The sequence below is a fragment of the Eremomyces bilateralis genome (genome assembly GCF_010015585.1).
Source record: "Eremomyces bilateralis CBS 781.70 unplaced genomic scaffold P152scaffold_24, whole genome shotgun sequence".
NCBI classification, from domain to species: Eukaryota; Fungi; Ascomycota; class Dothideomycetes; order Eremomycetales; family Eremomycetaceae; genus Eremomyces; species Eremomyces bilateralis.
The window spans coordinates 281180-296670 of NW_022985090.1; the positions used below are offsets into that span (position 1 = coordinate 281180).

The 15491-nt window shown below is 49.6% G+C and overlaps 9 protein-coding genes across 9 annotated transcripts; 4 read left to right on the forward strand and 5 right to left on the reverse strand.

Moving 5' to 3' along the window:
* Positions 1–147: 147 nt before the first annotated feature.
* P152DRAFT_451984 (uncharacterized protein) lies at positions 148–738 on the reverse strand (the record flags this gene model as incomplete). The annotated part of the gene is made up of 3 exons (XM_033678265.1): positions 148–465; positions 522–547; positions 609–738. 3 exons carry the CDS (start codon positions 736–738, stop codon positions 148–150), a joined length of 474 nt encoding a protein of 157 aa, XP_033531169.1.
* Positions 739–1389: 651 nt separating this feature from the next.
* P152DRAFT_461487 (uncharacterized protein) lies at positions 1390–2568 on the forward strand. Its single transcript, XM_033680136.1, has one exon. The coding sequence runs from the start codon at positions 1489–1491 to the stop codon at positions 2212–2214; it is 726 nt and encodes a 241-aa protein (XP_033531170.1). The 5' UTR covers positions 1390–1488; the 3' UTR covers positions 2215–2568.
* Positions 2569–2610: 42 nt separating this feature from the next.
* P152DRAFT_159901 (uncharacterized protein) lies at positions 2611–5053 on the reverse strand. The gene has a single exon (XM_033674003.1). It carries the CDS (start codon positions 4818–4820, stop codon positions 2691–2693), a length of 2130 nt encoding a protein of 709 aa, XP_033531171.1. The 5' UTR covers positions 4821–5053; the 3' UTR covers positions 2611–2690.
* An 838-nt stretch (positions 5054–5891) lies between these two features.
* P152DRAFT_451987 (uncharacterized protein) lies at positions 5892–6980 on the forward strand (the record flags this gene model as incomplete). Its single annotated transcript, XM_033678266.1, has 3 exons — positions 5892–5983; positions 6084–6503; positions 6584–6980. The coding sequence occupies 3 exons, from the start codon at positions 5892–5894 to the stop codon at positions 6978–6980; spliced, it is 909 nt and encodes a 302-aa protein (XP_033531172.1).
* Positions 6981–7044: 64 nt separating this feature from the next.
* Positions 7045–8494, forward strand: P152DRAFT_494553 (uncharacterized protein). The gene is made up of 2 exons (XM_033682219.1): positions 7045–7699; positions 7757–8494. Exons 1-2 carry the CDS (start codon positions 7523–7525, stop codon positions 8393–8395), a joined length of 816 nt encoding a protein of 271 aa, XP_033531173.1. The 5' UTR covers positions 7045–7522; the 3' UTR covers positions 8396–8494.
* Positions 8495–10648: 2154 nt separating this feature from the next.
* P152DRAFT_159942 (uncharacterized protein) lies at positions 10649–11264 on the forward strand. Its single transcript, XM_033674004.1, has 2 exons — positions 10649–10736; positions 10804–11264. The coding sequence occupies exon 2, from the start codon at positions 10857–10859 to the stop codon at positions 11181–11183; it is 327 nt and encodes a 108-aa protein (XP_033531174.1). The 5' UTR covers positions 10649–10736; positions 10804–10856; the 3' UTR covers positions 11184–11264.
* A 556-nt stretch (positions 11265–11820) lies between these two features.
* On the reverse strand, positions 11821–13450 carry P152DRAFT_159952 (NAD(P)-binding protein). The gene is made up of 4 exons (XM_033674005.1): positions 12692–13450; positions 12487–12629; positions 12232–12430; positions 11821–12176 (listed from the first exon to the last, which is right to left on the reverse strand). The coding sequence occupies exons 1-4, from the start codon at positions 13116–13118 to the stop codon at positions 11839–11841; spliced, it is 1107 nt and encodes a 368-aa protein (XP_033531175.1). The 5' UTR covers positions 13119–13450; the 3' UTR covers positions 11821–11838.
* Positions 13451–13780: 330 nt separating this feature from the next.
* Positions 13781–14011, reverse strand: P152DRAFT_364392 (uncharacterized protein; the record flags this gene model as incomplete). The annotated part of the gene is made up of 1 exon (XM_033675408.1): positions 13781–14011. A coding segment is annotated over one exon (231 nt), but the record flags the coding sequence as incomplete, so codon positions are not given.
* Positions 14012–14038: 27 nt separating this feature from the next.
* On the reverse strand, positions 14039–14619 carry P152DRAFT_468368 (NTF2-like protein; the record flags this gene model as incomplete). Its single annotated transcript, XM_033680822.1, has 3 exons — positions 14039–14250; positions 14315–14489; positions 14569–14619. The coding sequence occupies 3 exons, from the start codon at positions 14617–14619 to the stop codon at positions 14039–14041; spliced, it is 438 nt and encodes a 145-aa protein (XP_033531177.1).
* Positions 14620–15491: the final 872 nt, after the last annotated feature.

Below are 15491 nucleotides of genomic sequence, written 5' to 3' on the forward strand. Positions count from 1 at the left end.
TATTCTAGCTTAATCGGTTTCTTTCCAGTGTTCGTGATTGATTGTGATGTTAGCAGAGAGCGTAATGTTGCACCGCCACCCCCGGCCATTCAGCTGACGATGGAACATACCCTCAGCTTCCTCGTCCCATATCAATGCAAGTGCTCTTTACCTATGTGTAACTGCATCTAACCCACCACAAAATGCCTCTTCCCGGTCCCTGAACTTCTGCTGCTCATTCGTCAACTCGCTCTCCTCCTTGCGAGTTTTCTCCTTTGGGAGCTTTTCCAACTTGGCTTTGAGGATTTCCCTTTTTCGCCAGATCTTGACCTGGCCTTCCGACGCCTCTGCCAATCTCTTGCGAGTTGAATCCAGCTTCAATAACAATGTGGCTCGGGTTGTTGGATATGTGGTCTCCATGGAGCAGGTCCCAGATCCGAGGGAGGTCACCTTGATCAGATCCAGTAGCGGATGAGTCTCGTGCCACTAGTAAACATTGAAAGATATAGTGCAGAATGAGGCCTTTCGAATACAACCTCTACCTTGGCAACACCATTCTGAATATCCCCTGATCATAGAACAGTTAGTCACAGTGATATACGGACTGTCTCCTATATACCACGACTTACCCATCCCCCATACAATCCTGATTGGTTCTCTGCTGGCCAAACATTTTGCAGGATTGCTCTCGGATTCTATCACAAATCTGGGGATTGGATTGTGAAGAACAATTTCTAGACCAGAGGTGTCGATCACCATGAGAGAGATTCCGTGCGGATGTCTGCAGCCAGTCAAAACGATCGAATACGGGTATATACATCATGAAACTTTTATTTAGGTCTATGAGAGGTGGGAAATTTACTAGTTAGTGAAGTTCAGTAAAACCGGAATTCCCACTTTCGATAGGTTAGCTTGTTGCCCCCGAGCAAATTTCTAGTTCTGTGCTTTGAATGCTGTTGCAGTTTCATTATATAGCAGGACCGACTTGTGCTATTTCTGGACATTGTAGGGCCATCCGAGAAGAATTCATTGCTCGATCTCACCCAGTCAACACTGCAGATGCGCTAAGAAAACATCTCGAATTGAGAGTGGGAAGGATGTCGGTACGGAACGCGGGCGCTAACATGTGCATCAGTAAATGTTAGTATTCAAAAGCCTATGAAATGCCGCTATATATTCATGTTGCGATAGGAAAGATTTCCAAGTTACCGGTGTTGTGGAGTTGGAAAAGGGAACCTGAACTTGGTCCACCGCGTTGGTGGTTTGGAGGTCGTCATAATAAGAATCCCCGCGATAATGGCAAGGCTGAGTGTGGCTGAGACGGGGTGATTCATGACACATTCAGAACCTCACTTCGGCATGCCAAGCCTGTTTCACGACTCGGAACATCAAACTCTAGACAACAGCGTACTCTCTCCGATCTGGACTCTATCTCTCAAGACGTGCTAACCAGTCACCAATTCCTCTCACGAAACCATCTCCGAAGCCCGTCTAACGCGACACATTACAATGGACTCCCCCGACTCCCAAACAGTACCACCTCCCTGCCACATCTTCCTCCTCCCATACGAAATCCGCGAGAGAATCTACAAATACGCCCTCAGTACTCCGAACACCGTGACATGGCCGACAAAGCTCAAAGCCTCCAGCGTCCCCGGCGTGTCCCTCCTACAAACATGCCGCACCATCAATGACGAAGCCTCCCCGATCATCTACGCCCACAACGCCTTCTCCTTCCCTAGCCCCTCCGACGCGAACATGTTTAGCTGGACACACTACCCATGGAATCGAACAACTCCTCTGGCGCGTAAAATCACCCACCTCGACCTGGTCATCAATGACCGAGACGTGCGACTCTGGACCGGGTATCTAGGCAGCTCCTTATCTGAGCGCAGTCTCATGCACGACTACCCCGCCCTCAAGACCCTCCGCATCAAACTCCGGTCGTCCTTCTTCGCCATGCTCGTGGATCTCGACGTCGGTGATCGGTTCCGGCGCTGGACGAACGACCCGCGGTTGCGGGAGCTGTGCATGAGCCTGGAGAACAAGACGAAGGCGGAAGTGCAGATTCGGTGCTTGGCGCGGATGCGGCGGGAGGAGATCGAGCTGCTGGTGCAGACATTCAAGAAGGATTTGTTCTTGGATAGGAATGGGAAGGCGAAGACATGGGCGGTGGATATTTATGGGATATCGGTGGTGATGGAGATCGCGGAATTGATGCTATCGACGGGGTAAGGAGACGGCGTGGGATGTCGAAATGAAGTAATGACTGTGATGAAGGCGTTGAGGCCTGGCGCTGCTGGCACGCCGTAGGTGGCACAGAAAGCTACTAATAACAGATCCTTTTGGTGGACACGACAAGTTTCCTGGCTGACGTATTCTTGTTCGACAGCACGGACTGAGCTGTGTAAGGCCTGTCCTTGGTGGAGAGGCCTACTCTCCTTTGCTTGGTCTTCAAGCTCTGCCTTGATCGGACCTCGGACATATTCGGCGGATCTTATTATGTAGAGCGTAGAGAGATGTAGACGACGGCGAGCAGTGACCTGCTCGCCCCTACTAGTGCAAAATGAAGACCTAATGATTGATGACCACCAAAAGGAGTAACAAGACAAAGAGCAAATTCATGAATATGCGCTTGAATTTGAGGTTTGTAAACAGGATATACATATCTATCCCTCCAAGCTCCCACCCCACTTTACCTTGATTGGATCCTACCAACCCCGGCGAAACTCCTCCGGCAGACTCATCAACGCCTCCCTTGCCTCCTCAGCCGGGTGAGGGTCCGCCAACGTCTTCCTAGACGTCGACTTGGGGTTCAGCTTCGGCTTCTTCATCGACGGTGATAGCGGCCCGGTGTCCGAGAAATACCCGAAATTGACAAGGTCGGGCGGCGGGACAGCGTCGTTTGAGCCGAGGGAGTCATTTAACGAGGTCAGCGCCGTGGCGATCTCGGTGTCACTGAGGGAGCCGTGGTAGGGATCGGGGACTTGCTGCTGATCGACGGAATAGAAGCCTTGGGAGGGGTTGGGGACTTGAGGATGATCGACGGCTCGAGAGAGTTTATTGGGTTTTTGGAATTGAGGTTGCTCGTCAGTACGGTATCGCGGGCGGCCGCGAGGAGAATCACACGAGGTGCGACGTCGAGATCGCTTGAGCGTTTCACGCTCCTCGTCCGACCCCGCATCTTTCTGTTTCCGCTTGCGCCGCTCGTATCTTGATCGACTCGTCGCTTGCTTGCGTTCCATCCTCGCCCACAAGTACTTATCCTCGTCTCCTAGATGGACTAACTCATTTGAGCCCTCGAGTCCACGGCTCTTTTTCGTCCTATACATGCTCCTGGACTGCGAGTTGACCTTCGCATTCACAAGCGCATACGTCAGAGTCTTCACATGCGGCTTCCGGGTGCCCGCTTCGTATTCCCCGTGTTTGGGATAATCAGGATAAATCCCCACCAGAGTCCCGTCTTTACACGACTGAATAAAATTCGCCGCCTTGATCCGTACGTTCTCGGGTAGCGCCGCCGCGAACCGACCGCCCGGCTCCTTCGGTAGGAATTCTCGTCCGTCGGCCTTGACATCTAGGTGCCTGCAGATCTCCGGGAAGTCGAGGAATTGCTCCATGCAGTAGAGGTGGACGAACCCGGCGCAGAGGAACGGGTCGCCATCTATTTTCTGGCTGTACCACCGTTCGTCGAACGCCACTTTCACCCGACCCTGCCAGATGACGCCCCTCGATAGCCGCTTCCTGCTAGATCCTATCTGCCGATCGGGGCATTCTGCGAAGCGGCATTGCGAGCTGTGTGAGGAGGGGTACCTTTTGGCCGAGTCAGAGGGTTGCAGTTGGATCCACAGGGTAAGATGCGAGTCTGGCGCGATGGGATGATCGAGGAGGAACTCCCGGAGCTGGTCACGACGATAGCACGCTTTTTGCAGTCCACCCCAGTTGTCGTAGTCGAACGTGTACCGGGTGCCCAGCCAGAGCTTAAGAGAATTCCTGGGATATCCGTAATGCAGTAAGCTGTCATACTGGTTGGACTGGGCGGCGCGGGCGTTCTCGCGTGACTTGCTGCTGACTCGGATCCATGGCTTATTGGGATCGCTTTTAGGTCGTTCCCTTCCGTAGGATTTCTTGTGAACGATTTCACTAGCATCGGTTAGTTCTTCTACTGGCGATATGGCACGGGAGTCGGGGTAGTAGTCGGAGAGGCCCGAGTCGTCGTCGGAATAGTTATGGGGAGCGGGGATTGAGAGCTTTGGTGGCTCTTGACGGGGGTTGATCAAGAAAAAAGACGGATCGGGACGGAAATTGAGGGGGTAGAGGGAGGTAGTCGTTATTGTCTGCGACGGCTGTTCGGGGTAGGGAAAGTCTCCTTCGAAATCGCTGAAGTCCAGACTGTTGTCTACGTCAAACGCATCGATAGTACCCAAGCCCTCCCCACCAAGCAGTTGATCGATATCTTCAACATTGATTTCAGGCACCTTGAGCTGCTGCCTCGACCCATTGTTGGCCAGTTCAGGCTGCTGCTCGGCGTCTGCTTCTAGCGATTGGTTTTCTGCTGAGTTCTGCTGAGCTGCACTAGGACGCGACAACTGCGTTACGAATTCAAGCTCTTTGATGAACCTGTCATCTGGAGCAAGTTCCGGAAGGGTTTCTAGGGGAGAATCGTTTAAAGACGCAAAGGTATTTTCGTCAAATACGTGGTTAGCGTAATCCGTTACTCCCGCTTGCAAATTTCTCAACTCCATGAGTCCATCTCGACCAGATAGATCGTCCGCGACAACATTTGGATCGCCTCCGTTTGACTCAGGAGGATCCTCGAATAAGTCGTTGTAGTCTGACATTAGCCCATGGACAAAAAAGGAAACCTAGAACGTTCTTGTGATGCGGTCATGCAGTTGAATTGCCGCTATTTGATGCCCGGGATCGAATGGCGAAAGCAAGTTTCATACGGAATATATTGTGATGACCCATAGTGCCAATGTAGATATCAAGTGGCTCGAAGCTTGGGGGAGAAGTGATCCTTTGATTCTGGCCGCTTTCGGCTCGAAGGGTGTGAAAGGGGCTCCACCTACGCTTCATCAAAGGCTTTATGAAATCGGCAGTTGAAGAAAATCCAAGCAATGACAAAGCCAAATGACGTCTAAGAACACCGTTCCTTTGTCCTGTTACCAGATGCGGTGCTAGTCCAGATCGACCTCGTCGACAAACAAAGACCATTGGCTGACCATGTACCATAGGCAGGAACCAGCTCTTCTCTTTCATGCATTTTGTATGGAGAATATCCGAAGTAATAATAACTACCCCTAAGTTAGTTATAAACAGTAGTATGGCTTAGCCGATACTCAGGAGGAAGCCAAAGGATCCGCTCTGTATAGACAGGTTTTTGACCGAAGCGAAGACAAGATCGCTGACAAGCAAGGCAACGAGCTAATAAAAGGCGCTGGAGAAACTGCTCTTCAGCTGAGGGGATACTGCCGGGGGGTAATAAATCATCATGCACGGCTTGGCGCTGTCGCTCCGGCGAAGCCGCCTTGCTCATCGATACAGGATAAGTCTATTGTCGCAGGCCTAAGGCATGAGCTCTAGGAGCTTCATGCTACAAACTGCATTAATAATCTTGCCATGACTCTCGTATATCTGTAGGGCCGGGGGACCAGGCATTCAGCTAGAACACACAACTTACACAACTTACACAATACAACAACTTTGCTGCTGGAACAACAGCACCTAACTCCCAACCATTTTAGCACATCACGTGCGACATCTATAAACTGGATCGAGAATGAGAATGACAGTCCACTGCTGCTGAACATTCCAGGCTTTTTCGACGCATCGAAACGTGACGTTTATTGATATTAGCGCTGACCCTCACTCCTCTGGTAAGGCCCGGTGTTGTCTCCACTCCGAAGCCCATGGCAAGCAACACTCCAGACATCAGTAGCGTGTCCACCAACAGCCATTCGCAGGCCGCAGTGGGTACCTTCCACACACCGGTGTATTTTGGGTATAACAAAAGCGAGTAGAAATAGCTATTCGCTATACGAAGAGGCTAATCGGCCGTCTAGATCTGAATGATGTGCTCAACCCTCTGCCTGCCGCTACAGACGCGCCTTTCAACGCCAGCGACAACACGACCCGAGCTGCCTTCCCGATACCCGCGTAGACCTCCTGCAAGGGATATACAACTGGGCTGATGGCCGAGACGAGCGCTGCATCTTCTGGTTGAACGGTTTAGCCGGCACGGGAAAGTCGACGATTGCGCGCACTGTAGCGCGCACATATGACCAGAAGCGTCTCGGAGCTAGCTTCTTCTTCTCGCGCGGCGGTGCAGATGTTGGCCATGCAGGCAAATTCATCCCGAGCATTACGTTGCAGCTGGCGAGCAGTATCCCCTCCCTCGACCAACATATATACGATGCTCTCACAGAGCGCCGCGACATTATGAGCCAGTCTCTCCGCGACCAGTGGCAGCAGCTCGTTATTCGTCCGCTATTAAAGTTGGGCAGAGTCAGTTGCCAATCCTCGTACGTTCTGGTTGTTGATGCACTCGATGAGTGTGATAATGACAACAACATCCAAATTATCATACATCTCTTGGCTGAAGCTCGATTGTTAAAGACGATTCCATTACGAGTCTTCTAACGAGCCGACCTGTGATTCCAATTCGATATGGATTCGGCCAAATACCCGATGTCGAACATATGGATTTTGTACTTCACAATATATCATCATCGATTGTCGATCATGATATCCGTACTTTCTTGCGGCACGAGCTTGAACTCATTGCGGCTAGACATCACCTCGGCGCTGGTTGGCCTGGGGACCATATCGTCGAGCAACTCGTCCATAGTGCACATGAGCTATTCATTTGGGCTGCAACCGCATGTCGCTTTAACCATGAAGGCAGAAGCTTTGCTGCGGATCGCCTGTCCATAATCCTCAAGGCTAACTCCGTAGTTGACTCTGTGGACGGATTTTCTTCAGACGACTGCGACAGATGACAAGAATGACGATCCTGCAGTGGCGCCGGAGCGTCACCTCGATAAACTCTACGTTACAGTTCTCCGGAATTCTGTCTATAAGTACAAAAAGCCAGAGAGAAATAAATGGCGTAAGCGACTGGGGACAGCGGTGGTAACGATTGCTGTACTATCTTCTCCTCTGTCCACGCAGTCACTGAGAAAATACTCGATACCACGCAAGATCAAATAAACCAAACACTAGACGATCTTCATGCGATTCTAAATATTCCAAACGATCAATCTCAACCGCTTTATTTACATCATCCTTCATTTCGGGACTTCCTCCTTAATAGAAAAAGATATGAGCATCTACACTTTGAGATAAACGAGAAGCAAGCACATCAAACCCTTGCTACACAGTGCATTCAACTCATGTCTAGAGTTTTCAAGCAAAATATGTGTAGTATAGGGCGGCCAGGGCCGCTTGTGGCCATATGTGATACAGGCCGGCCCGGTACGCTTGTGGCTGGCATTGAAACCCGTCATGTGGAGCAACACCTCCCTCCAGAGGTTCAGTATGCATGTATCTAAGTTACTGGATCCAGCACCTTCAAAAGAGCAACGTTCAGCTCGACGACAACGACCAAGGGCACCGGTTCCTACAGGAGCATCTCCTTCATTGGCTAGAGACCCTTGGATGGATGAAGAAGGTTTCCGAAGGAATTCACGCCATCGTTTCTCTGGAGTCTACGACAGCGGTAAGCCAGAGTTCCAGACTAAACAGAACGTAAGTACTTAGCTAACCTCCAGCATAGTTGTATAGATGTCCCCAGCTACCTAGATTTGTTTATGACATGAAGCGATTTATCCTGTATAGCCGGTCCGCGATTGAGCAAGCACCGCTCCAAACGTATTGTAGTACGCTTGTGTTTGCTCCGGAGGGGAGTATGGTGAAGAGGCAATTCAGAGACTGCGCATGTCGATGGTTGCGAAGATTGCCAAAGATGAATCATGATTGGAATGCGTTGCTGCAGACGCTCGAGGGCCATTCAGGGTTAGTCTACGCCGTGGCCTTCGCGCCAGACGGCAAGACGCTAGTGTCGGCATCGTACGACAGGACGGTCAAGCTGTGGGATGCCGGGTCGGGCGTGCTGCAGCAGACGCTCGATATTGGAAACACCATCTACGCTCTCACTTTCTTCGATGACAGTACCTCTCTCCGGGCGGTTCTTGGATCCTTGCCCATTTTATCACCTCTCTCTAGTGGTATAGGTGTGACCAGTCTACAATATCCATCTTCTATTTTTATCAATGACCTTTGGATAAGTAGCCATACAGAGCGGGTCATTTGGCTTCCTCCCGAGTATCGGCCACGCTTTATTGCTGTTTATGAGTGCATTGTTGCATTCGGATATACATCTGGAAGAGTTATGACCATGAAACTTACTTTGTGATATTTCCCTAAGCATTCTTTAACCTCCTCCCCGCCCACATCCGTTACAGATGGCGTCTTTTATATACAACGTGAATAGCACGAGTGGCGACAGCCGATGGGTAATGTTTGAATACACGCCAAACGACCAACAGAACCGCATTAGTGGCTTGAGACCGAGGCCATTATTGGCATCCTCATATTCTTTTAGTAGCTAGGTGTGTAGAACGTCATATAGGGGTGCCGTTATTGCCAGCGTTGTCGCCCGTAATGGTCAGAACTTTCGGAGCCATACCTTGTTCGTGATTTATGGTAAGAAGGCAATCGGACAAGTTTTGGCCAGAGTGAGGCCCCTGGATTTCCGCAGTCCAAGTCTTCTCGCTTTTCGAAGTCTAGGGTGATCCAATGGCCGATCACACCTAAGATCGGCAATTAATTCTCGGAGGCCCAAACATTGAGCGATACGGATAGCGCAATAGAGTTGCAACTTTGTGTCAGGCCTTGCTTGAGCGCAATCCTGCTTTGGAGAACTCATCCCTGATTCAATTATAGAGAGTATCTGCGCTCTTAACGAGAAGCTTGACATTGGCAGCTTTAAAGTCTGTTTGAAATGAAGGATGCTCCACCACCGTGAATGACTGCCGTGTCTGGATCACCCACTGAATCAATGCTTGCTCAATGCTTAGACTTGCCTTAAGAAGGCGGACGAATCGATCGAGGGAGGTCATCGACGTTAACGACTCGCTCGGCGAGTCGCGTTTTACCCTATGGCGGGTACGGAGGTGGGTAATAAGGCTTGAGGTCGATCCATGGCGAGCAGAATCGGTCGAGGACCAACTACAGCGTTTGCACACAAATACTCGATCATTCTTAGGAGGCTGGCCCCATTTAGTTTCGAGCACGTTAATCCAAAAGTTCTCTAAAGCCCAGCTAGTTTGTGCCTTTGCTTTTCTGATCTGGCGTCTGGCCAGAGTGGTTAACTCAGTGACGGTCGGCGGTTCAGAGCTTAGAGGCTGAGGCTACGAAGAGCAGTGAACTTGTGATATTGACTCAAATGATGTCAAGCTATCAGACTTGAGAGACTCGTATGATCTAGGAGACCCTTGAGGCTCGGACTCGAGGTCATCAGGAATCTCTAGAGAAAGATCTAGGGGAGTGACATCCAATCCGTTGGTTAATGCCACATAATCGCGGCGAAGGGCTGTTCGTGGACTTCGGGAGAAGGCGATACCAGATTAAGCCATGCTGCGTAAGAAATCAGGATTACTCTCGTTGCTACGATCCTAGACTTCATAGATGTTAAGTAAATCGATATTGTGTTGTTTATTGAATAGAATTGAACGGCAACACATGTAGGATCGTTAACGCGATAGACGTGCCATAACTATCCAGGATTCGCGGCTTGAAGTACCATACACAAACCACCATTCTCCATCACCGAAAGTCGAATACATGATTTGACGCGCCATTAACGTGTCAACTCATGTAACTTATTCCCAGTGCAAATTTAATAGTTATTTAATAGGTTTTGGAGATTTTAGGCGGCGTTCACGTTTGAGAGGTTGTTTGCGCGGAAACTTGAATAAAAATGATATTAGGAATGAGAGGCATTCTTTGAATCTCTCTATACTCTACCTGTAATAGAATAGGGCCCCGTACCTAGACATACGGGATATATGGAATCCAAATTCATGGCTATTCGCAGCACGGCTCAAAGCAGCGCAAAAAACACCTGCGTGTATTCTGGCATAGGAGCTGGACTGAAATCTGTCTATTGACAAGCAAGACGATAGCATATAACTATAGTTATGGGAAGAGGAAATGGGTCGGCCCGGAACAACAAATCCCCGGAGAGATAGTTATGTGAATAATAACTATGAATAACTAACTACGAATACGAATAACTAACTATGAATACGGGCCATATTCGTATTCATTTATTCCTTTCGGAGCTCTACCAATATATTCCATGACAGAGACGCAGACGGCAAACTGCTCGCCGATGATACACATACTGATACCTCGTTCGAGCTATGTTATATTACCTGGCAGGACATCGATAACCTCTCTAAAATTGTTGCCATGTGGACCAGGTGTAAGGGGGAAGACATTCTGCCTCTTATTACTATCTGAGTTGCGGAGAGGCGCCAATAAGAGATAGAAACCCATAATCATACGGCAACTACATGTTCTGAAATAAGCCGAACCCGTCAAGAAAGGCGAGCAGGGGAATAGAGATGATGGTAGAGCTTTTGCTAAACTTGTCAACGAGATACTGGCGACTATATCCCGCTATCTCCAACTGAGCAAAATGTTTGCAAACTTGCGAAAAGCATTTCCAAAATGCTACCAATCTGGATCATGTAAGTGGGTAATTTGTCTTTTCAGTCCGACGTTGACGCTAGTTCTAGCATCAAATGGTGCATTTAGAGCGATTGATTGAATTCTACGGTTGCTACTAAACATTCAGTACCTAGCCCGGCATGATAATCCACCTAGAATCCGGCCCATGCGAGTCCAAAATCGATATATACAATTTGAACGAGACTGCCGCTACGTGGTTTCAGTGGAAGGCTTATGTTGACGAAGAGTATCAGGATGTGCTACTTCATCATCGTGAGGTACAATCTGAGTACAGCGAAGAGGTCTACCCGTTCTGGTGCCCTGAATGCGATACAGGTTTTACAAAGCTATCAGGTCTATTTCAGTACGTGTGTAGCAAAGCATGCAATCAAGATTTGTACGAAGACAAGATGGGCAAATTGATCAGATGGCTAGAAAAGGAGCATAGTGCTAGTGGGCGTGAGTGAGCACAAAGCAACACGCCGGCTATAGCTGCACGATATATGCCTCCTCATCCTCCCAGCCAGGAACGTGGAGCTTCTGGGCCATACTTAAAAATGCCGAACAGACAGTACGTGCTGTCTTCTGGCTCGGTAGTTTTGCGGAGTTTGGACTATGTCAATACATCAGATACGCTGAATTTCTCCCAAGAAAAGCCCTGTAGAGCCTCTATATGAATGCCTGTAATATCGTAGATTAGCTGTCCGAGAGGTTCTTTATTGCCGAGTCGGTGACTGCCTGTACCCACGGGTCCCTTAAGCCGGAAAGCTTCAATAGGTCCTTAGCTTCGACATCGCTAATTACCATTAGTTGCCAAACTTGGATGAAGACAGGCTATACCCTTCTCTGTGACTGCGAGTTCACCGAATGTCCTCCGAAACATGGTCAGACGAAGAACGTCAGTTCCAATATGACATTCATGTAAGGAGAGCAGTAGATCCCCTTGTGTTCTGGCCAGACGCTCACGGGACAGAACGAGAATGCTTCAGACGGTTTCCGGGTAGGAATGACATACACACAAAAGAAATGCAACGATTTCTGCTATTGCCGATCGGTCTTATAAGCCACTGTTCCTGGGGCTGTTGATTACTTCTCTTAGAGAGTTGCAAATGCCCTCTCACATTAAGCAATCAATTTCGTATCCTCTTTTCCAAACTCAAATCGATCTTTGCTCCGAAAAACATTCCCAAACAGAAGATCCTGAACCCACCGCGGCCAGTTGCGAAGCCCAGTCTTACCTTCCTCGCTTTTTGGAACAACAAGCCTCCCACTTCGACCTTTGAGGACCTGCTCAACGACCACATCACCCACATTACTTGGAGGATCTGGATGGATACCGTATTTGTTCAATGTCTTTTCCGCACCCTTAATGATGGCAGTCGCATGCCAGGAAGGATGAACAGATGTGGTGCAAATGCCTTCACCACCAGCGTAGCGCGAGAGGCACTCGTTCCGTATACCTGAATGATATCAGCAATGCAATGACCAAAGTCCTTTCAAACGCAAGTGGCCTACCTTCCGATACATATAGCGCTGCAACCTTTGAGCAGCAGTAATCGAGCAATCCAGGAGCCGCTACAAAGGAGGCCATGGAAGCAATAGTCACGATATGACCCTTTCTTTTCTTAAGCATGCCTGGCAAGAATTCGCGGATAAGAACGAAGTGCGAGATCAGGTTTACTTTGAACAGCCTCTCGCACTCGGAATTACTTGTCTACGATGCTTTCAGTCTCATCGTTAGCTTCCACTACCAGGACAGGTGCAGCCTACCTCGAGCACAGTCTTGCCAATGCCTATGCCAGCATTATTGACTAGAACGGTCGCTTCTCCATGCGTTTCGCGAATCTCTTTGCACCGCGATTCAACTATTGGCGTATCGGTGATGTCGCATTTGTAAAAGTGAACATCAGGCACTGACAATTCCATTAGCATGATCCCACTGTTACAATTGCGGAGCCCTGCAGACTGAACTCACATGAGGCAAGCTCGAGTGGGAAATCTTGTATGTCGAGCACCACAACTCTAGCCAGCTTCGAGAAGGCCTTGACCATCTCATATCCAAAACCTGAGCTTCCACCCGTGATGATCACTAGCTCTTCCTTGTTCGGTCCGAACTTGAATGCGGCACCAGGCCTTCTTCCAAGGCTCCAGTTGTTCCAAGCTAAGCTGTTCAGAACTCGATTGACCCGCTTCAGCACATTGACACCTGTCAAGATCTTCAGTACCGTGATAAAAGCAGCTAATCTTGCTGCCCCATTCTTTGCGAAGACATTGTTCTGGAAAGGCGCTAAAAGGCGTGCGCGAACATTGTCCGGACCTCGAGTAAGCGCGTATAGAAGCGCGCCTGTCAGGAGAGGCTCTTCAGCCGCGGTTTTGATGCCAGTGATGACTTTGGAGGCCATTTTGTGATGGACTTCGTGGAGAGAATGCGGCCACAATTGTGACAGAACATGGTGCCCAAAGATCAGTGGTTCTCATCGGATGCAGCATGATATTCAGAGAGGAACTCTGGCCGAGGTGGACGCCGTGAACACGAACCCCGCAGATCCCCGCAAAGGCCTTGATCTCGCTCACCTAGCGGGGAAGTGGCATAATATAGACGGATATTATTTTCAAAGTAATACTCTAGAATTTCGAGCGTTTCGTGCGTTCCAAAACCGTCGTAAATCAAAAAGCATGGCTTTTGATGCGCCCGGCTTTTCACTTTTGGTGATGGTTTGTGCATAGACTGGGTAGCATTTTTTGTCCACAGAGAGCCCAGGCATCGACAGTCGGGGAGAATAATCTGTCGGGGGGGAGAAATCTCGCTACCCGGAATAACTTTGGGGTTCGGCGGTCGCACCAATCGTCAAATAGTCGGCATAAAGTGAACCTTCCCTTTGGCACCGCAAATCGAATCGTGGTGTCTTTCTGTTTTTTTCCAACTTAAACTTAGAGTACAGTACACGGACTCGCGCTGACTAACTGCACTGCCCCGTATACAACACGGTGTATTGAAAGTGATCCCCATGATCAGGATACACCCACTTTGCACTCGCGAATTCTTTCCTACCATCTTCATCTTTGAATGGTGTGTAACCGAGCCGCCATGGCTCTCAAGTGTCTGGATGCATTCGCAGGTATTAGCACGCCAGACCCGGACTATGTTATCACGCGCGGCCAAGGTGATAAGGACAGAGTTATGCGAGAAGGCCATAGAGGTAACCAAGTCGCCATAGCCGTTATGTGTCTGGACGCAGTCGCCCGTGTCAGCACACCAGACCTGGACTGTCTTATTATATGAGGCTGAGGCAATAAAGGTAGAGTTTCATCAAATTGCCTATCACGGTCCGTCCGATTCTGCTCTAGCCAAGGCTGCCATAAGAGGAGAAGGGTCAATGTACACTTCTGCCTTTTTCATCTTGCCCGCGTCATCGCCGGACGGGAGAATGTGAAAGACACCAAACGCCGGCACGACGATTTCTTCTTTCTCTGGATCGTTCTTCGCGCGGTATGTGATTGTGCACGCCTGGTAAATCTTATCTCCAACGAGGTCTACATCTTTACAGTCAGGTCCAGGACCATGAGAACGCCCCGCAAACTGGGAGGGAGTACGCACCAAAGTAAGAGACCACATGGTGCATTAGCTCAAGTTTCTCGAATATCGGGCCAAAGAAGCCTTTGAGATTGTTGAGGCCTTGGACTGGTGGTACGTTCGCATACTGGAGGATGCTATCCTCGGCATACACCTCGGGGAGACGCGCGGGGTCTAGCGAGTCGCTCACTTCGTGGAACTAGACAATACCGTATCAGTATGATCGTAGTTGCGGCTGCGAGCTAACTGCGCTGTAATGTATCGAGAGCCAAGCTTACTTTTCTGAGCCACTGGCGTGCTTCATCTGCGTTGGCTGGGACGATTGCCATGTAAAGCTTCAAAGATACCGACGAATCTCTTCCACACAATTGAGTGATATGTTGATCGCCAACAAATACTACTTTGCCGATTGACTTAACTAGTTATATAAACATCGGACAGCCATCCAGGACCTTGTGGACGGACCACCGAAGGCAGGGGATTTATAAGCCCGGGACGCGGTTCAGCCCGGTCCTAGCTGTCCTCGGTCCTGGCCCTAGGTCCTGCAGGAAGTGGCTTAGAAATCCTCAATAGCACCATTCTATGGGTGTTTGGCCACCCTTGCCGAGCATTAGAACGAACTTATGATCCACAAAAGGTAAATTGACACTAAGCCAGCCAATAATATGTTACGAAGATATGAGCAGCACCTGCTCCATGCAGGCTCTCGTGTCGTACCTTGCCTGTGAAGCCATGGAATCAAGTTCTAAACCCCACTTTGACGATGAAATCAGGGCGGCAGTAACTCTGCGTGTCCTTTTGCGTATGTTGAATGGCATGCGTCCGCAAGTTTCACCCACTTTCGAAAACATCGATTAAGGACAGCGAGAGCGTCAAATATGAGAGCTCCCGTCAGCTCGAGACGGGACGTGTTGACTACGGCATCCTCATGTCGTCATCAGGCCAGCCCTATTTCGTTCATTGTGCTCAGCCGATTCGCTGCACGCGATATTTGAAACCAGGTATAATTATGGAGACTAGCTTCCAAAATAGGTAGCGAGCTTTTTCCTTAAACGGGTGATTGGGGGGAGAGAGAGAGATTCATACGCCCGTCAGGCCGCTCTGCGAGGCCCATGCGGCCATGCCCCATGGGGAACAGGGGAACAAACTACCTAGGCTGACTAATTACATGCGTTGGTGCCTTGTGGCCTTATGGCCCCAT